Source organism: Mesoplodon bidens, assembly GCF_964165515.1.
Source record: "Mesoplodon bidens genome assembly, chromosome: 14".
Lineage (NCBI taxonomy): Eukaryota > Metazoa > Chordata > Mammalia > Artiodactyla > Ziphiidae > Mesoplodon > Mesoplodon bidens.
In genome coordinates, this window is record NC_138170.1 from 40,760,776 (window position 1) to 40,783,383 (window position 22,608).

Below are 22,608 nucleotides of genomic sequence, written 5' to 3' on the forward strand. Positions count from 1 at the left end.
CATGGGTGTGCAGATATCTCTTTGACATTGTGATTTTGTTTCCTTTGGACATATACCCACAAGTGGAATTGCTGGATCATATTGAAGTTCTGTTTTTAATTTAGAGTGCATATACATTTATAATTGCTGCATCTTCCTTGTGGATTTTCCCTCATCGTTAAATGTTTCTTTTCATATCTAGCAATATTTCTTGCCTTAATGTCTACTTTGTTAGATATTAGTATAACTCTACTAGATTTTAATGCTCTGTTGAAATTCTCCATCTTTTTCTCTATTTTTTTTAATTGTTGTTTTAAAATTTTTCTACCTACTCCCATAAGCTAGATCCCCTTGAGTCTCTTTTTATTTTTTTATTTTTTTTTCTTGTGGTTTTCTGTCATACAGTCCTGGATCTTGGCATTCCTAGCGCTTTTATTAACTTTTGTTAATAGACTTAATTTTTTTAGAGTGGTTTTAGGGTCATCACAAAATTAGGAGGGTACAGAGATTGCCCATATACTTTCTGCCCCCAAATACACGCATAGACTCCACCATTATCAGCATCCCCCATCGGAGTGGTACATTGGTTACAATAGATGAACCTACATTGACACATTGTTATCACCATGGTTATCACCCCAAAACCATAGTGTATATTAGGATTTACTTGTAGTGATGTACATTTTATGGTTTTGGACAAATGTATAAAGACGTGTATCTGTCATTATAATATTGTACAAAGTAGTTTCATTGCCCTGAAAATGCTTTATGCTCTACCTATTCATCCCTCCCTCTCCCCTGACCCTTGACAACCACTGTTTGTTTTACTGTCTCCATAGTTTTGCCTTTTCCAGAACATCATATGGTTGGAATCATACATTATGAAGCCTTTTCAGATTGGCTTATTTCATTTAGTAATACATATTTAAATTTCCTCTCAGTCTTTTCTTGGCTCTTTAGTTTTTAGCACTGAGTAATAGTTCATTGTCTGGGTGAACCACAGTTTATTCACCTACTGAAGGACATCTTGGTTGCTTCCAAATTTTGGCAGTATGAATAAAGCTGCTGTAAACAGCTATGTGCAGGTTTTTCATGTGTACGTTATTTTTCAACTTTGTTGGGTGAATACCAAGGCCTAGACTTTTTTTTAACAGCAAAGAGTAAGGGTTTTTCTTTACTTTCACAATTGAATCAGTACAAAATTGAATACCGTATAACAAAAAAATATGTAAAAACCTTAAATCTCTGTGTCTCTTCTCAATAACATGATTGCTTTTTCTTTGGGGGAAGAAAAAAACAAAACCCCAAAATGGCAAAAGGGGAGAAATGAGGAAACTGGCTTAATTTGTAGGCATTCTAGTTAATGCACCTTTTTCCACTGTCTTGGCTGTTCTTCTGTACTTGCCCTTGGCCATTCAGGCTGCAGTGCTATGCCTAGTAATATTTGTTGAGTGTTGGAAATTGTGTATTAAAAAGTTTGGAAGCTCCAGATGATAGTTTCTTCTACAAAGGGTTTACTTTTTTCTTTGCTAGGAAAATAAAGTGGGGGCAGGTTGCCATAGAGACTGAAATGGTTCAGGGTGGGTTGTCGTTTTTTGCAGGGCTCTTATTGCTCCTCTCCCTCTCCCAGGCTATAAACCTCCAGAGCTTTTAAGCAAGAGCCAAGTGTGCTCATTTGGATTTCTCCCTTGGTAGATCCTAAACTCTAATCTTTGTCTTCATTAGGCTAGTTTACCTTTAGCCCATTAGAGTCTAGGTTGCATTTTGGGCAGTGCTTCATATACCTCTTGTTTACTTTGCTTTTACCGGTAACCCTCCAAGGGTTCCCACTGAGAGCTTAGGGATGTTCACTGGGACTTTTTCCCACTGGTAGGTTCTAAATTCTAATAAATTTCTCCTCAGCATTATGAGATTTCTAAGTATTATCCTTTGTTTTTCATTGGCTTACTGCTTGGCTTTTTATCCTCTTATCCCTTGCAGTTTATTAAAAGTTTTGATGGAAAATTGCCAGAATATATGGCCGCAGTCTCTGACCCTACCTTTTCACCAGATTCTGGCCCTTTAAGTCTGTTATTTTTATTTCTCTATCCTCATGAGATTGTCAGAAGTGCTGTTAGGTTTTTTGTTTTGTTTTTTTGTTGTTGGGGGTTTTTTTTGTTCATTTTTTTTTTTTTTTTTGCCACTTACTAGTAGCTCTCTGCCTGAGCCATTTACCCAGATCCTCCTTTTCTTGCCCTATGCCCAGAATTGCTAAATACCCTGAAGGAAAAATGGCTGAAGTGTTGGCTTACTTCTCCTCTGTTCCCCCTTCTTCAGGACCTTGGTCCTTCAAGTCCTGGTTGCTTTAGCAATATTTTTGACACCTTCAAACTTTTTTTTTCTTTTCCCTTTCATCAGGCTACTTTAGTTGTTCTCAGTGGAAGTTTTGGTCTTAAGTAAGGTACTCCATTTTAGCCAGAAATGGATGTTACATATAATTTTAAATGTACTATTATGGTGATATTGAGGACTGGTTAATGCGTATTCATGAAATTACGTTTTATTTGATAAGGTATCATTCCTGAATAGGATTTGGGATGGATGAAACCTTTTTTAGAAAATTTAGCAGAACAATGGAGGGAAGAGACAGAAGACAAGTGATGAATTGAGATGCACTCTTGACAATTCTGCTGAAGTTATGAAGATTTTTCTTGAGGCGTTGATGTCATGGACCTGATCATTCTTGGGATTTAAAGTGATAGAAAAGAGAAAAATTATTTTGACTTATTTTCTGGTGCTTAAATGTTAAGATCTTAGTGTTTAGAGGATAGTTAGGAATGGAGGAAGGTTTGGAATGGGAAGAAGAAATGTTCTTCTAGTTTTATTTCTGTTATTTTGATATAGTCAGTTTGAGGCAGTTTTCTAAGCAGATGTGACATTATTGGGAGAACTCCAGTAATGAAAATCAGTTGAAGCATTGAGTATGCAAATATCAGATTTCTGAATTGTTCATTTTTTTCCACCTATTATTTTTTGAATGCCTATAATGTAAGGCAGCGAAGATACACAAGCAAGACTTAAGATTCCTCATGGAACTTACATCTAGTGGAAGAGTCAGAATTTAAGTAGATGGATCCCAGTAGTACTTAATTCTAACTCAGATAGGTACTATGGTATATACTTACAGGATTTTTGAGAGCTGTTAGCAACAAAGTTATAAGAGAAATAGTGCAAGTATATAAAATATTTTATGGAATAAATTTTTATAGATAAATAGGGAGTACTGCCTTTACTTTGCTTTATATACATTGTTCTGATAGCGGAGAAAAAGGAACAGGTCTCTAACTTAGATAATAGATGAAAGCCAAGGGTAAGGATATGAATGCCTCTACCATAGCATTCATCACAATATAAATGTTTGTCTCCCCCTTAGATTATTATATATAGGAACTTCCATTTTTAAGGTCCTGCTAGCTACCTTATAGAGTTCTTGTTTAATTCTCAGAATAAGTTTCAAGATACATATTTTCATCCCCAGCTTTGTATATAAGATGAGTGTATGTTGCCAAGGCTGGCTGCATAACAGTGCTCAGGCTTTGGCGTGAATGATGGCTCCCTGGAGTTGTGCTGTGGGGATAGCTCTGGTATGGAGCCTTTAGTAAAGTGCCCTCAAGTACTTGGGCATAGTTTTTATTAGTTTTCAGCCTCAAAGTGTGACCTGTCGCACCACGGATAAAATTGGCCATGTGCAAAATGATAGTTTTGAAATCTGTTGCTTAGATTTATGAAAGCTCATAGTTTAATTATAGTGACTAGGATGCATGATTGAATTAGAATATACCTGCTGTTACCTGATCATTAGTTGCATAGTCTTTACAAATAAACAGTGTGTTAGCAGAAGAGAAGTTGTCTTCATGGATTGATTGTGAGAAGCCAAATAGTATGATTTTGTCCGTATTAATCCAGCACTGTCTGGCGAAGTAAGAACATCTCCTTTCAGTTTTATTTTTGTGACTTAATTCTTAAATCAGGCCTGGTATACTTGGCACACTGATAATACTGGGTTTCAGGACCCTCAGAGCTACAAATGAGACCTGAACTGTGCTGTCCCCATGCTAGAATTGTTACCTTGTGAGGTGCTGCCTGAGCAGCTGTCTAGCTTCTTAATTTAAAACATCTTTTAAAATAACACACATAATGATTTGCATGACAAATTGATTTAAATGGATTTTCAGAATCTTCATGATTCCTAGACCAAATAAAATATCTATATTTTACTTACACTCTAAATAATAATCTTGTAGATTTGTTAGTGGAATAGTAAAATCTGATAATAAAAGAAGGATTTTTTTTAAGGTAAGGAAAATCTTGCTGTGTTTTAAAATTACATACTTGACATATCTAATTAGTTCTATAGTATCAAGCTTTATAAAAAATTAAGTTAGAAAAAGAAATGTGTAAAATATGATTGAAATCTTTCCTTTTTCCTCTATATTCGTATACTTTTTTTTTAATAGAAATGACATTGAGAATTAGTAGCTGATCTTAAGTTTGATTGCTATTATTGTAATTTCTATACTTGTTTCAACTTCTTTAAAAACACACTAAAAACAGCAAGTTGTCCTAAGGGTATGATGAAGTTTGGATGATTTTGGGTGTTATACTGGCTCAGAAAGGTGGGTGATGCAAAAAAGTGTCTTGATGGGTTTCTGTTAACTTCTGCTTGTGTTATGTTACAGAATGGCTCATTAAAACAGTAAGAATTAAACAGAATTCTTGGGGTTTAATAGGATTTTCTGTTTGGTATTAAGAATGTCCTGAAGTTGAAAGCTTTGTTTGCTTTATAGAATGGCTGATTTATATCCCACTTTACTTAGGATAGTCCTAACTTATGCCTTTTATCGTGGCCCCTTTTAGTCTCAAAAGTGTCCCAGTTCAAAAAAATGCATAGTCACTTTATTTATAGGATATCTTATGTTTGTTTTAGTAATCACATGGTCCTAGAGAATTCAGAGCTTAAATGATTCAAACAGGGGGTAGTGACCTGATGGTTTTGTCCTTTTTAATGTAGCATATTATTTATTGCTTAGAGTGAGTAGAATTAAACTATTTGGCCTTTTAAATTTATTTTGGGAAAGAGCTGAGTTTTTACTAAATTTGTTGTGCTGCTGAAAGATTGTCAACATGTATTAAATTAGATTTTTAATTAAGTCCAATATTTTTGAAATGGACTTAATTCATTGATGGTGATATCCTCTATAATTCTCAGTGCATTTCAAAGAATTATATAACATATTGGGAGAAATGGAGATACTTGTTAATACTAAATTAATTCCAGTAATGAGACAAGGGCTTTAATTCTGGCTTATCAGCTGTGTGACCTTGGGCAAGTCACATAACCTCTCAGAGCCACATACTCTTCATTTTTTAAATGAAACCAATGATGCTTAGTAATAAGGGTTGAAAAGAAACATAAGTTATGTGACTCAAATAATACCTTGTGTAAAGTAAATATAAAGTTGTTGAGACACTAGTTCACCAAAAGGTCCGACTATATATGAGTTTTACAACATATAATTAGTGTTATGATTTAATTATAATCATAATGATAATTTTGTTGTATAACGCATAAGAATATAGATGTTAAAAGTACGAATTTCATTCTAAATGACCTTTATAAATAGAGTGCTTTTACCTCGTACATATATCCAAATCACTGAATGCAAATTATGTGATAGTGAAAAAATTGTCCTTCAGAACATTGGTAATATGTTTAAAGTATCTAGTTAAACAGAATTTGCATTTAGTTGTTTAAAACTTACATGCGAATCAGTAAATATGAACCAGTCTGACAGCAGCTTGTTTATGTTCATATAATATATAGAGCGTTGACACATACATAGAAAAATAAAACTTTCATATTGCTTATTAAAAAAAAGCTTATTTGATTGGGAGGCAAAACTTAACACAAAAAGCAGCAGTATGAGAGTTTAGAGAAAGGTGAAGTTCTTTTGTGCTACGGATAATTTAGGAAGGTTCTGAGAGGAAGTAGATGTTGGGAAAGCTTGGGAGGAATATAGAAAGCCTTAAAAGGGTAGGAATGGGGGAGGCAACTTTGTAGTGATGGAAATGTGCAGTTCATTTTTGGACTTTGGAGTGGATCAGTTGCTCACATAAGAGGATTAATATTAGGGCCGAACTGAAAGGTCTTGACTGTTAGGCTAAGGATTCTTTATATGCAGGTGATGGGGATTCACTGAGTATTTTTGAGCAAGTGGTTGATATGATTAAAAAGATATTTAGGAAGATTAATCTGGTTAATGGAAGGCAGGATAGACTGGTGTACAGAAAACACAGGGAGGAAAAATGTTAACTAGGGAGGTTGTTTTTTGAAGTAGTTAATGCTTAACGTTGAGAGTGGAAATGGAAACTTTAGTGTTTTATTAAAACATGAAGGTCCTCATTAAAACATGAAGTCTGCCTTTTGATGTTATTAGTACATAAATGCATCTAGATATTTAATGAAAAGAACTGTATAACTTAAGCTTTTGGTCGGAGTAAGTATAGTATTTCAAGAGATATAAAGCACATTCATTCTGTTTTTCTATACTGATAACATTCACCTATTAAGAAGAACAACAAAAACCTCTCTGAAGCTTAAGTATTAATATCCCTTTCAAATGTTTAAAAAACTTAACTCTTGGGCTTCCCTGGTGGCGCAATGGTTGAGAATCCGCCTGCCAATGCAGGGGACACGGGTTCAAGCCCTGGTCCAGGAAGATCCCACATGCTGCGGAGCAGCTAAGCCCGTGTGCCACAACTACTGAGCCTGTGCTCTAGAACCCGCGAGCCACAACTACTGAAGCCCAGGCGCCTAGAGCCCGTGCTCCATGACAAGAGAAGCCACCGCAATGAGAAGCCCATGCCCCACAACGAAGAGTAGCCCCCACTCACCACAGGTAGAGAAAGCCAGTGTGCAGCAATGAAGACCCAATGCAGCCAATAAATAAATAAATAAAAATTTAAAAAACCTTAACTCTAAGTTTAGTGCCATTTTAGTTATTGCAAGCAGTAACTTATAAAGAAATGCAGCAAATGATAAATGCAAAGTAAAGTGCAAAAAGTATAGTGTTTTATTTCTTTAGATTTTTATATTTATGTTTTTATAATTTCTTAGTCAATTTTGGAATATGTCTAGCTAAGTAGTAAATACCTAAACTTATAAGTTTTAAATGTGTTTATAACTTTTCAAAAATTTGAGCTTTCCAATAATGAAAGTTGCCCAAATGTATTATTTAAATGAGTAGAAATTATTTATTTCATGTTGTTTAAATTGAGATATCCAACTTACCAATAAAAGAGAACATTCGATATAGCCTTTTTTAAAAGACAAACTGATTTTAATATTACTTGTAAGAGCTTATTGCTGTTTTTTTCCCCTTTAATATCTCTTCTGTAGACCAAACATTAAGATATTCCTTTCTGTCGTGAATAGATACAAATATTGATTATCTAGTTAAAGTACAGGCTGAGCTGCTTTTAACAAAGAGAACTCCAAATCCTCAGTGTTTCAAACAAAAGAGAATTTTATTCATCTCTCATTTAACAGTTCACAGGTAGGCAGGTGGTCAAGAGTGAGTTGGTGGCTTTGTTTCACAGGGTCATCCAAGAGCCCAGGTTTCTTTTGCTTTTCAAGCATCCACTGGCTGCATTGTTCAGCATAGTAGCTACTAGCCACATGTGACTATTGATACTTACATTTAAATTAACTCAAATTAAAAATTTAATATTCATACTAGCTACATTTTAAGTCCTCCGTAGCTACATATGATGAGTGGCTACTGTTTTGGACAGTGCAGATATAGAATACCTCCATCATCGCAGAAAGTTCTGTTGGTCAGAGCTGCACTAAGAGGTTGTTCTTGTTGGCATGGTCTCTGCTGGGTCATATTGGCCTAAGTTCCACTCTACAGGAAGGGAGAATGGGAGGGATTGGGGGAGGGGTAGCCACGATTTTGTTATAAGTGATCCAAAAGGTGCACATATCACTTCTGCTTGCAGTACATTGGCCAAAATTTAGTGATACGCTGATACCCAAGGACAGCTGGAAGGGTTGCTAGCTGGATAGAGTGTACCCAGCTAAAACTCGGTTTAGGTGGAGTGCTACAGTAGCTGGGATCCTATTACCAAAAGGAAGCAGCTGAGAATAAATACTAGAGCACATTTGCCAATCTCAGTCACATGTACTAAACGTGGTAGTAATCACAATTACTTTTCTCCTTCCCTAAACAAAGTAGGCAGGAATCAACATGGGTAAAATGTTTAATTTTAAATGACCATGCTGAGATTAACCTGAAATTATAAATTTTTAAAAGTTTGAATTTTGTCTTAAAGCTTAACAAAATTAACCTTATGATCCTTTTGACTGCAGGGCAGTATTTTGAGCATAAGCCTGTTTTTCTCTAATGTATTATTTCTACATCTTAAACTTTGTCCGTGTGATTGCAAACAAAAGACTAGAACTTTAGTTTATTTCTGTCTTATTTTATAGATGTTCCGTAGTGATTTTGAACATGTTGATGCCAAGCAGCAATGAGAAGTATGAAAAGTACTAGTTGGTGATTTAGTTGTTCCTTCTCTCTCCCTATTCCTTCTTGCTCTCTCTCTCTGTATGTATTCATCATGCTTCTAAACTATTTAGGGCTTATAATGAAAAGCAGCAGGCTTTTTCCATACCATATCCTATTCCTGGTCTTATACTTTGAGACAAACACTCTGAAATGTTCATGTTTACAAGTAACTTCTGTATTTCTAAAAAATATGCCTATATTCAGCATTGCTTGATTGATCAGAATTACATACTGATTAACTACTATAATAAAAATGGATTTAGTTCATATACTGCCTTCTCTCTCCCTTCATCACTATTCTTTTATTCTTCTGTTCGCTTTAATATTTCTTAAACTTCTTTCATGTCTGTTCAATTAAAGATGGTATCTCTTACTCTCAAATTAGCAATTATAAAATTTAATGTTTTTTATCTTCCCTCCTCATATCTTTCTCCTTTCTCCTTCTCAATTTTTGTTGTCTCTGTTTTAAATTGCAATGATCAAATATATTTACATTAGTTTCTGTAACTATAATTAAGTCTGCTAGCTTTGTCTATTGCTGAATTCTAAAAATTGTAATTAGTAAGCAGTTCAATTTTTTATGACTACATAAATATTTTTCACTGAAAAGCTAATGGTAGAGCAATTACCATTTTTAACATAGCTTTATTGTTTATGATTTAGTTTAAAATTTCCTCTTCCCATTTTTGTTTCTCGTATTTTTTAAAATTTTCCTTAATTTCTCCCCACATATAAGTAATACCCTCTGTTCTGCAGACTTTCTTTTTTTGCCAGCTGTCTCCCTCCTGGAGCCCTCTTTCTCTCTCCTCTAATCTGTTTCGTTACTCAGTGCTCTTCTGACCACTTTACATCTTTATAAAGTTTGTTGAAAATTTGCTTTGGTTGATGCTATTCCTTGTGCTTTTTATAACTGTGGGATTATGCATATCTTTTTAAAATTCCTTTTTTCTGTGTGTGAGTAGAGAGAGGATATAAATGCATATGCTCATCTCAACATCTTGAATCTGAAGTGTTGATGTTTTCAAAGAGTCAGATTCCCATGTATCTAACCCTTAGAGTCATACTGATAAAACTTGTGATAAAGTCTCATGTTGTAAATTTTTGAGGGGAGGGGGATATGAGACATTTACAAATAAAGCTGAAAGAAAATAATGATTAACTATATAGAGTCATTGATTTTTTTTGTAAATAAACATTTCTAGAATAAGTTTCTTTTGTTTTCTAAGACTCTAGACTTTTTATAGATTATGATAAAAATTTTTTTCTGTTGATAAAGCTTGTTCTGTTTTACTTTTTATTCTATTATTGAAGATATGTATCTTCAGATTTAGATCTGTTTTTCATTACAAATAGAGTTCCACAACTTTATTGCCCAGCACTTCTTGAAACTGACCCATTTTACCATTATATCTGGCCAGTGACTAAACAGCATATAGTGTTGTTAAAAAAATATTCCCTAGGTTAGGAGGCTAATGTTAGTTTTGAACTCTTAACAGGTTTTACTATCAGTCTGGGTGATAAGTTGTGCAATACTGTTAGGCTACTTTTTATCTTTACAAGAGAATGATATTGTAAAAATGTCAAAAAAAATATCCACATGCCCAGTTCACTAGTAAATATACTGCTAAATTTGAACCTTTTTGGCAGTAGCTTATGCTTCTCAAGGGACCATATTTTTACAGAATGATATATTTCAAAGGGTATTGGTTTCTATTGTAAAAAATTCATGCATTTAGAGCAACTTAAAGCCAAAACAATTGTGCTTGTGGTATGTGTTTAAAATATTAGTCATCTTGAATACATGCCCAGGTTAAGTGTCAGAAGCTATATATTGCACAAAAAGAAAATTTATTGTTAGGAGACCAGGTTGTACCTGTGCTTATACAGCATTTTCCTTAGAGGATCAATTTGAGTATATGAACTAATACTAGCCAGGCTTTTGTACAGTAACATTATTTATAATAAAGGAGAAGTTCATTGAGGAGAAAAACAAATAAAGGAAGCATAAAAGTCTCATATTGTATGAAACTACAGAAATGGATCAAAGAGTTTGACAGGAAGTTTAATGTGTACATAAGTAGAGTCTGACAGGAACATGCTGTGTGTGCCAAAGGTTCCGGTGATGGAAAACCGAAACATAGTGCTCACTGACCACAGCATGAGCCTTGACACACGTTGTAAATAATCCAGAGATCTATGACTGCATTAAGCACTGGGCTGGTGTATTAACGGCAGTAAATCTATAGCAGCATAATGGGATAGCATACACAAATTCCTCTGATTAATTTTTGTAAGGGATTAATAGGAATATAGCAAATATTTTCATTTCAAATCCTGCCATCCTCCAACCTCCCCTTCCCCCCAGCCCCACCCTCTCTATTGTGATCGTTTTTTATTCTCTTCTACTCACCAGGCTTGTGTATGTGGATACTTGCTTTAGTACCATCAAGTTAAAAGCCGAAGATGCTTCTGGTAGAGAGCATCTCATCACTGTCAAGTTGAAGGCGAAGGTATGTGCTTTGTTAAACTGTTACTGTGGCCAGGAAATACTTTGGGAAATGAACCCTGTGAATGTTTTCAATGTAAACGAGTGCTAGTTGCTTCTAAAAAAATGACACTTAAAATTTATTTTGGGGGACTTCCCTGGCAGTCCAATGGTTAAGACTCTGCGCTTCCAAAGCAGGGGGTGCAGAATTGATCCCTGGTCAGGAAACTAAGATCCCACATGCCGTGCGGCACGACCAAATAAAAAAATTATTTGGGAATGCCTCAAAAAATTTATTCACTAAGTTTCCCAAAGCCTAGCTATAATTTCATGTCACTGTTTTAATTCAAATTTGCTCAAAATATAGACTTTATAGTAAAGAAATACTACAAATAAGGTTTGGCAGCCTCAAAGTACCATAATGTTATTTTTGTAACGTCCTATGTAGAAAAGAGTTGGAAGTATCCACTATTCCAAGTAAAGTTCTACTGAAGAAAGTCTTTTGTCTTCAACTCCTACTATGAATTTCCTTTGTTGTTCTTATTTCTGACTTCCCCCGACCCCTCAAATACAGACACACACATATGCATACTTTTTTCTGTTATCTTGGCTGAAATTTTTTTACTTCTCTGTTTAAAAATTTTGCAAAGGTTATACACCTCTATAGAGGTGTATATACAGCTCTATACAGCTCTATAGAGCCCTTACAGGCTAGTGGTCTATAGCTACTCACTAATTTTATTGGCACAAAACATAGCTGTTTTGTCTTTATTTTTAAATTATAGATTGTGAATTTTGAGAAATAAGTGGAATAAGCAAGTTCAGGATATTAATCATTTACTTAGTAATCACTGGGGAAACATTAGACTTTGAGAAAACCAGGTCATCTAACTTTTTTTTAATTGTCCCTAGGAGTCATCAATCAACTCTGTTTCATGAGATTGTAGTGATGAAAAGATCAGTTGTGTTTGTCCTTTTAAAAAATGTGTCTGGCATTTAAGCTTTTCATGAGAGAAAATTAATATATAAAGCGGTACTGGGTGACACAGAAAAGTTGGTATCTTATAGTGCCTCTATCAGACAAATTGAGAAATGACTCATTCTCTCTTTTTCTTACACACAATGTTTATGTATAATTTCAAGATTTATATGTGATAAGTTTTGAGAAAAAATTAGTGGGATAGAAATCTTCTTTGTAAAATAAGTTACATGAATATTTTTATTAAATGAAAATGAAAAAGTTTTTATTTTCTTTTTTAATTTTTAAAGGTGTGTTTTTTTAAGATCAAGGAGAAATCTGCCTTTATCCTTCGTAAGGTCATATACTGCCAGTGGCAAGGGTTCTGTCATTTTCTTCAGTTTTATTTGTTTATATTTTGTACATTGATAAAAGTTGCTTTGCTGCTATGAAGACCAAAATGAAAAATTTAAAATACATCCTATCCCAATTCTTTTTTTTAAAAGCCTCATTTTTGCAATCTTTTCTACTTACTAAGAGATAATGATTTAAGTCTACATTGCCTGTCACTACACCTACAAGATTTTATTATTAATTCTGATTAATGACATTATTGGTAGTATTGAGAGGGAGGATGTGTAGCCACTAGTATGGTCCATTCTGTCTGCTTTTTCTTATAACTTTTCAAGGTAGATAAGGTGACACTTTTAATATTTCTCTAGAGAATATTTTCAAGTGTCAGTTTTTGCAGCATCGATAGCTGGGAAGCACTATTATGGATGCCCTGGCAAGAGAGAAGAGAAAGCTTTATTTGAGTTAGTAAGAAAAAAATTTGCGTTTAAAAAAAAAAGAAAAAAAAAGACAGGCTGAAACTAAATGAATCTTGTGTTGGTATGATTTATTAGAGTCTTTAATTGTCTATTTAGTTTGGTTTTCATAGAGACTAAAGTTGTCTTTTAGATGTGGTCATTTCTTTCTTAGGAATATTTGGGATTGTCAGTTAAAAACAGTGAAAGCTAAAACTTACATGTTAAGAGTACATAATGCAAAATCTTAATCCAAACTGAATTTTAAAGGGTCAGGCTCTTTTTTTTTTTTTTTTTTTGACAAACCTTACAACATGCTTATTTTTGTAAATACACAAACCTCTATTTCTTTTATCTGATATTTTTTGATACGTAGTAAAGAAATGCATTTGTTTTTATTCTTGAATACATACTCTCTCAATTCTGCCACTCTACCTCACTGTCTCCAAAAACCCACAAAGAAAACAATATCAATTTTGTCTAGACATCCCCCATTAAAAGTAAGTATATAAATCAAAAAGAAATATAATGAGAAGCAGTTGAATTTTGTCATTTTTATAGGTGTATTTTTATGCAGTATTTACAGTTCATCCTAAACCATGAGATGAAATTTTTGTCTTTCCTTTAAAAAAGAAGTAGCCTAGGGCTTCCTTAGCTTTGGCCAAGATCAGAACTACTTGAAAAACGAATCATAGATATGTTTCAGAGGCTGTGCACTCTGTCTCTGATGGCTGTTTTTGTAATCTGCTGCAATTTGTATGTATTCTTTTGCTGGGGGGGTCCAATCACAGTTCAGGTTGGGTTAAATTTTTCCATAGAAAAGTATACCATAGAGTCTAAAAAATGTTTGTGACAAAAATATATACTTAATATTATATAATAATTATTTTCTCTTATAGTTATTGATTTGATTGAATTGTTTCAAGTGAGACTTGAAAAACTATAATGAAAAATTATAAATTACTCTATTTTTCAATTAATTTCTTTATGTGGAGCTTTTGTTCTTGTCAACTGGATTTCTAAAGTAAAGCTTTTGGCAGTTAGTCTCTAGTGGCTTTGTATATACCTATAACTTACTGTTGAAAAATAATCTGAATTTGGACAGTCATTTTACAATATTGTATTCAGTTATTGATGTTGTAGTTAGTACTACAATACAAACAACTCCAAAAATGAGTATCTAGGATGCTACTGCATAATTCATGTTAAATCATCCAGAAGTGTATAAATTTGTGCTTTTTAGGTTCAATACAGTTATGTAGCATTTATTATATAAACAAAATTGATCTTGGAAGTGAATATAATTAACACAATATATATACATTTAACTCAGTAAAGCCACATACATATGGATCAGTCTCATTTATTATATACATATTTGTATGTTTGCATAATTACACCTAAAAGATATATTTGAATGTTATCTCAGATATGTGGCATCATATTATATTTATTATAACCTGCTTTTTGTTTAACTCCTTGTGGATCTCTTTCTTTATCAGAACATACGTGCCATTTACTACCCTGAGTCCTATTTGAATGTAGGATCATATTTTTTTTTTTTTTTTGCGGTATGCGGGCCTCTCACTGTTGTGGCCTCTCCCCTTGCGGAGCAAAGGCTCTGGACGCGCAGGCTCAGCGGCCATGGCTCACGGGCCCAGCCGCTCTGCGGCACGTGGGATCTTCCCGGACCAGGGCACGAACCCATGTCCCCTGCATCGGCAGGCGGACTCTCAACCACTGCACCACCAGGGAAGCCCCATCTTCTCTTTTAACATAATGTGCCTTACGTACTTAATGACTTCCAAAGTTAAGATACTTTACTTGGTTTATCTACTCTGTATACAGTAAACATTAAGTTCATACTCTTAACTGGGTTGATGATTGTTTAAGTTAGAGAGTTGATATTGTTCATTGTCAGCTCAGTAGACGATAAATAGCAGCAACTCAAGGTGAACTAAATATTCCATTTTTGACCCAAGGAGGTTTTAAGTGTGCATCATTATTTTTGCAGAATATTAACATTTTTTAGAGGGAAAAGAGATTTTACAGCAGTGCTTTTAGTTGAGTTCCATCATTTTTACATATAAAACAGCCAGAGAAGTTAAATGACTTATCCAAGTTCACAAGTTAGTTAGCAGCACTAGAAACCAGAGAAAGCTAAGATCTCTGCCTGCATTTACTTTGAGATAATCACATGACTTATAAAAAATAGTGTAAAAATTGTTTTTCCAGTGATTGCAGCAGTTATAATCTGATGTACATCATCTAATAGTTTGAATTGTCTGAAATAGGGTTTCTTCTGTAATCCCAGCCAGACCTTTCTTTCTTTTTTCCCTCTAAATTAGAGCACTGTTATATTTCTATATGGTTTCCTGTATATTTACCTTTGTGTTATCACTTCTGCATAGCTAGATACCATTATTCAGAGTATACATTGATAGGTTTATTTTTAACCAGACTATCATTGTAACTAAATGTTAATTCTTTTCAAAGCATTGATTTCAAATGGGCTGATGTTTGTAACAAATAACTATAGTGATAATTTTTTGTGCCCTTTTGCTATGCAACAAAGTAGTTAAAAATAAGAGGTTGAAAAAAGTGAAAGTCTAAAACTTATTTTAAACATTTTGTCAAATGAGAGAAAGGAGTTTTCCTAAAACTAATTTTCATGTTAGTAAATTTAGCTTTGTATTGGAAAGAAATGAGCACTTTAAAAATTACGTGTGACTTTCAAGAATCCAGACTGAATCTTAGAGAAATCATGTAATACAATTCTCTAATAACAAAACTGATTTTAAGAAAAACTACTTTTTGTCTTTCTTAACTTAGAAACCTAGTTAGTCCTATGACTATCACTTTTTGTATAAAACTATTGAGTAAATTAATTTTCTATTTATCAACCATGAAAAGATTTTTCTTAAAACTATTATTTTGTTTTTCCTTAATAAGCCAGAGACCTTTCATTGTTTCTTTTTATTTATCTTCTGCTAAATTTAAATGCTTTGTTGTGGAAAATACTTCTTGATAATTATATTTGTTCACTTTTGTGCATTTCTTGATTCTTTTAACAAATATTGCCTCTTTTAACAAGTGACTGAGGCTATTTGAGGTTAAATTTTAGACTGAAAGGAAATTAAATATCAACCATTTTGATCTCTCACTTTAAAGATAAAGAAACTGAGATTCAGTGTGGTTTACCCCTCAAATCACATTAGCAGCTGACCTGACACTGACTTAATTCATTACTCTTTTTTTCAAAACCGATTGGTTTGGCACCCCAAATCACCAAACTTTGTACCTTTTGAGCTTAACTTGACTGTTAATCAGCTCTTAATATCTCTATAATAATAGAATTGAAATATTGATATATAATACACTTTCATTTATAATAATACTTTTTCTAATATATTGTTTTTCTAAAATATTTTATGTGAAATTGTCACACCGAAGCAAAAATGACCTAACTTTATGCTTTTTTATAGTACCCTGCAGAATCACCAGATTGTATTGTGGATTTTCCTGTTCAGTTTTCTGTTTCCTGGACACCACAGGTAAATTCTTAAATTTATTTTAAGTAGCTAAAAAGCACGTTCTGTTTACTTATAAGTGGCCATTATAGATTACAAGTGATTTTTTTCAGTTTTCTTTAAGCATTTATTTATAAACAGGACTTTGAGAGTGTTAAACTTGAAGAAGCTCTATTGACAGAAATTTTACTTTAAATTTAAATCCTAAGGAACTCTTTATAAAGCAGTGAGCAGTAGGTTAAAAACTGGGTGACATTTTTCAGACATAATATCAGAGAATCTTTTTCAGAGGAGAATGAGTTATGACTGAAAATATAAACCCTGCCATTTCTATTCAGTTTTTATTTTTTAAAGTGTTTGTCCTTAGTTCATCCTACAAAAACTATATTGTTTTTGTAAGTGCTTTGGAACATTCTTACTTTGAGTAAAGAATATAGGAGATTCTTCTACTCCTGTCAATTTCTCAGTGCATTGCTGATATTTAACAAGTTAATGTATTTAGGAATGCATTGTAAATTGTACCATTGTGTGGCTAAAATATGGTATGATTATCAACAGTTCCATCATCAACATTCACGTGTGTGATGTTTAAAGATCTGGCAGAATGGAGGTTAGATTCAAAGAACAATCTAATGATGACAGGCATAGTCCTTGTCTCACCAAGTAAACTGATACCAAAATGAAGAGAACCTTTCTATTCTTATGCAAAGCGAAACAAAAATTCCTAGTGAAGTTTTACAAATGTTCTCTAAATAGAGACTACCCTTATTTTTGTTATGAAGTTTTGGTAGGTTCAAGTGAAAATATATACTTACATTTTAAATTATAATATATAGAGTAAAGTAATAATTGTCTTGTGTATGAAGTTAGTTTTTTTTTTTAAAAAAAAAGCCTAACAGGATTTAAATGGTCTTGTGAAGGGTCAAATTTTAATCATACCATATATATTTAAAAAATATTTTTCTTGTTTTCTTCTTTAAAAACAAAAGTCTCCCTCCTTCCAATGGAAATCAAGAAAACACAGCCAAATAAAGGGGAGGAAAAACCCTGTGATTTGCTTTTGGTATTCTGATATGTGTTATAAATGTATAAGAAATACTGTTTTGATTGTTTTTTAAAGAATTGGAATTATACATAAATTGCATACTTTTTAAAAAACATGAATATACATTTTCTATTTGGCTCTATAAACTTTATCTTTATGTATTATGTGAGGTCATGGTATAACTTTGTACCTAGATTGTATTACTCTTTCCAGATATGCTATCTCTAAATTATAATTTAATATTTATTAAAATCCCAAGGTTCAACCTTGGGAATATGTTTTTGATGAATTTCCTAGTTTTTTTAATTTAGATAATCATAAAAGTTTTCCCCAGACTTTAATCTGTGAAAAAGTTTGCATCTCCACAAAAAGACTGTTCAGCACTTACCTTATCCCGCCATTTAGCAAAATTAGTTTGTGACTCTAACACTAGAAAATCTTAGAGGGCAATTTCTTCTAAATTTTCTATCCCTACTTAACACCACCAGCTCAGTGCCTTGCACATATAAGTATGGAATAAGTGTTTATAATATTAATTAAAATTCAGATTTAGATTTAATTGGGTCATATATCAAGTTTTCTATTTTGTATTAGTTCTAAGAATACAGAATTAATTAGTAGTAACTGGAATGTCATAAATTCTTTTTTAAAATTAAAAGAACATACTAAAATTCTTAGTATAGTACAGATAAAAATTTGGATACCATTTTAACCACAACTCAAATTTGACATGTTTAATATTTTGTCACATTTGCTTCAGATATCTCTCTTTCTGTCTCTCTCAGGAATAAAATGTTCTGGGACCTAAAACTTTACCCCTCTTTTGCTTCTGTCCTTTCCTCTTTCTTTCCTTCTTTCCCTTTCTAGAGGTAAACCACTTGACTGGAATTGGTGTGTATGCTATCCATGCATACTTTTTTGCTACACTTGTTTATGCCATATTCTGTAATACCTTTGCAGTCTGACCTTTTTTATACAACACTGTTTCTGAGATTTACCCGTGATCTTATATCATTTTAAATGCTTTATATCGTTTCATTATATGAATCCACCAGTTAATTTATTCATTGCCCTACTTGTATGGTTGTTCACAATTTCTTTCTTAAACAGTGCTGCAGTGAACATCCTTCTGTGTTTCCTTTTACACATGTGAGACTTTTAGTGTGGTTTATGCCTAAAGGTGAAAATGCTGTATTGTAGGGAACGCATCTCTTTGAGATTACAAAATATTGCCAAGTTATCTTCTAAAATCGGTTGCATAACTTTATACTCCTACCCAGCAATGCATAGTAATTCCTACTTTCCCAAATCCTTTCTAAGTCTTTGTCTGATTTTAGTGTGACCTTAATTCTTATCAAAAACTGATACTCATTATTATTGTGTTTATAATCTTTGCCTACTTAAATTTTTGTGTTTTATTATAAGCATTTCTTATATATTTTGAATACTAGTTATTTATTGGTTATATGGGATATAAGTATCTTCTCCCTGTGGCATGTTTTTTAACTTTGTATATGATATATTTTTTCAATCAGAAGTTTAACGTTTTAGTGTGGTCACATTTATCACTCTCTTCGTGATTTCTGCTTTTTGTGTATTGAATGAGAAAATCTTCCATATCTTGTTCTGAAAAGATATTCTCCTAAAGTCTGTTATAAAAGTTATACTTTTTTTCATATTTAAGTATGAGATAGGAATTGTATTTACACTTGCCTATTTTATATATGCTCACAGAATTTGGATTTATCTTCATTTGTGGCAGTCTGTGGTGATTTCAGTTTTTCTTTTACATAAACCACTAAAATTCAGAAATTTTTCAAAATATACTATTTGCCTGTTGTTAGAGTCTAGCTGTACATCGTAAGCATTTTGGTGATACTGCCAGCAAGTATGAAATCTTGAGTCTTTTTAGATGTGATAAAAGTGTTGGTAATGTTAGTTTACATTTTGGAAATATGAAGCAACATCAAACTTCTTTGCTGTGTATCTTTTATCATTGACCTATTGGACACAATTCTGCTTGTGGGAGTTCCAGTCTTTTTTCTTTTTAAACAATTTTTAAACAGATGTGGTTCTTAAGCGAAATAAATGTTACTATTGTAGTCTAATAGCAAACATATTTAAAAGATTGTAAATAGCTTCCAGATAATTGATTTAAAAAAATTCCTTGTCTGCTTTTTGTACATTTCCTCTTTGGATTCAGTGTTTCTGGACTTTAAACTTGGAAGATCTTTATTTTCCTTTCTTTTTGTAAAATAATAGGCATGGCTTTGTGGCATCCATATTAAAAATGGGTAATTTTCCTTATGGTCCCTGTCTTCCTGCTGGGTTGATAATGTTTTGATGTATTTTTCTTTTGCTCTGATGAGAGGTCTGCTGCTGCTGCTCTGACATATTCATTTGGATGAATAATTATAACTTGCACAATGTCAAGCTGAAGATGGTAGGGTTTTGTGCGTCATGACAAGCCTAGTAGCCAGTGCAGGTGTCTCACAGCATGATCAGCAACAGCCAGTGTATTCTGGCTCAGAGGAGGCATTTAGAGTAGTAAGAAATCAGCACCAAGGGCAAGGCTGCTGCTACTACTGCTGCCGTGATATGTGCCAAAGAAACACAAAGTGCTTCTCAAAGACAAGTGACTGCACACCTCTTCTCAGATACTTACTTGTTTACCCAGTCAATTTTCTTTTATAGATTTCAGCATAGAATGTAAGAGCATGTCATGATTTTTATCTTATTCTACTTCCCAACATCACAAATGCTCTAACATCGGCTACCCTTTCGACTTCTATATATAGGTCATATTTGTGAATATTGTTGACTGATGAGACATAGAATGCTCTAATGTAAGATTTTAAGTGCACTGACATTAGTGATTCTATAAAAACAAAACTAATTTTCTCCAGGTCACTGACCAACCCCAAAATGGATGCTAAAATTGCAGTTTTACCTATAAATATGCCATTAAGTGCAGGCTTGTGAACTGTCTACGTCACACTGGTTGGAATTTTCAGATTTGGTATGATACATAAACAGTGGTCTTTATATTTTTTATCATGTGAATCTCATATTCTTGGATTAATGCCATGAATACAAGAAAGAGCAAAACCAATGATAAGGCTTCTGGCTGATAATCTGATGGTGAATGAAGAAATTGTAATTAAAGGAAACAGTCCTATTACATAGCAGGGAGCATGATCCATTAGTTAGAGCATCAGACTAGCAGTTGGGTATCCCTGGGTTCTGTTTACAGTTCAGCCATTGACTTAATTGTATAATTTCAAACAAGTCACATGACTGCTCTTTGCCTCAGTTCATATGTATATGGAAATAATAAACTTTTTCACAGAGATCTTAAAATATATTTGGTTTAGAACAAACAGAATGCTAGGGGAAGAAAACTCTCAATATCACACTGTATGGATCCTGAGGAAGTTCTCCTTTTTGACCTACTGGATTATCTTTCTTTCCATTTTTCTCTCTGCTGTCCTTGTTGGAGAACTCATAGTACTGGATTTTTGTTCACCCTTAAATTGGTTAATTAAATATACTTTTGCCTTCTTGGCCATCTTATTATTGCTATAATGGTATGGATAAAATGACATCAATGCAGTCAAAACAAAGAAACTTAGTTCATTATTGAGATTATGTGATATGGTAGACCTGTGTGATATGGTCTGACCTATTGGACTCAATAACCTATTAACTGCCTTTTTTTTAATAACATAATTTATTTTAAAAGTACTCCTACATTGATTTTAAAAAAGAGAGAAAATACAAATAAGCAAAATTAAGAAAATATAAAACCACCCTTAATGCCTTCATTTATTAGCATTGGGATCTCACTGGATAATAGTTCTGAACCTATGCTTATCACTTAACAAAATATTTTTTGAAACATTTTTGATAATGCTGTGCATTTATTATTCCAGGTAATCCTTAGAATAATTTAGTTTTTAGTTATAATTGGGTTTACATTTATCCATCCAATTAAGAACTGATATGTTCACAGTCTAGGAACTGGTTATCTCTACATTTATTTAGGTCCCCCAGTTAAATAGCAGTAGTTTCTTAATCCACATCTTGTACATTTTTGTTGAGTTTATTCCTAAGTATGAAGGTTTTTTTTTGCTATTGTGAATGTGATCTTTCTTTTTAAATCGTATTTTCTAGTTTATTTTTATAATGTGGGCAAGCTATTAATTTTTTTAAGGTTATACTTTTTTTTTTTTGGTTTCTTTTTTGTGGTACGTGGGCCTCTCACTGTTGTGGCCTCTCCCATTGCGGAGCACAGGCTCCGGACGCGCAGGCTCAGCGGCCATGGCTCACGGGCCCAGCCGCTCCGCGGCATGTGGGATCTTCCCAGACCGGGGCACGAACCCGTGTCCCCTGCATCGGCAAGTGGACTCTCAACCACTGCACCACCAGAGAAGCCCAAGGTTATACTTTAATAAAAGTTGTATATGAACATAGTTTAAAGAGTTAGGTTTACAAGGGTTTTTGTTGTTTGTTTTCTATTTAGACAAAACGGCATGTCCTAGCCTCCTTCTCATCTTTTTCTCCCTCTCCAGGGTCAACTACTTTTAATTGTTAGCTGATTCTTTTGGTGTTATAATATAATTTATATTATTACATGCTTTTGTAATTATACTACCTTTTGTTCGTTGGTTTGGTTTAGGCATTATCTGTTAACTTTCCACTGTAGATAGTGGGGAATTTGCTGTTTCTTCTACCTTTCCCCACTCCACACACACGTATACCTCCTATCCTTCCCAGATAGTTATCTTGTAATTTTGATTATGTCAATATTCAGTGTTTACATTATTATTTTGAACATATATGTATACTATGCAGAGATAAGCCATATACTTATTATTTTTCTTTCGTTGCCCCAGTTTTTGTTACCACCTAGAGTTAACAGTTGTCTTACTTTTTCATTTCCTTAGTTTTCTGTGTACTTAAAACTCATTCAACCCACAGTTTTCCATCAGTTGTCTAAATCTGCTCTTAATCATCTACGCTGGGTTTTCTATTAGCTTTACTTTCTGGTAAATTTCATCAGCTTTTCCTAATAGCCTTCCTGTTGAGTTTTTTTTGCTTATACTATCATGTTCATTTCTAAGAGTTTACTTAATTGATAAATCTTCTTTTGTCCCCAGAGATACTAATAATATGTCTTTTTTTCCACCTGAGTAG

General features: G+C 33.3%; 1 protein-coding gene across 1 annotated transcript in view; it reads left to right on the top strand.

The window, feature by feature from the left end:
• FANCL (FA complementation group L) overlaps positions 1 to 22,608 on the top strand; it is a 78,817-nt gene that overhangs the window by 21,906 nt on the left and 34,303 nt on the right. Inside the window, exons 6-7 of the mRNA XM_081254628.1 lie at positions 11,002 to 11,098; positions 16,323 to 16,391. Coding sequence (XP_081110754.1) covers positions 11,002 to 11,098; positions 16,323 to 16,391 — 166 coding nt within the window. The remainder of the gene's footprint in view (positions 1 to 11,001; positions 11,099 to 16,322; positions 16,392 to 22,608) is intronic.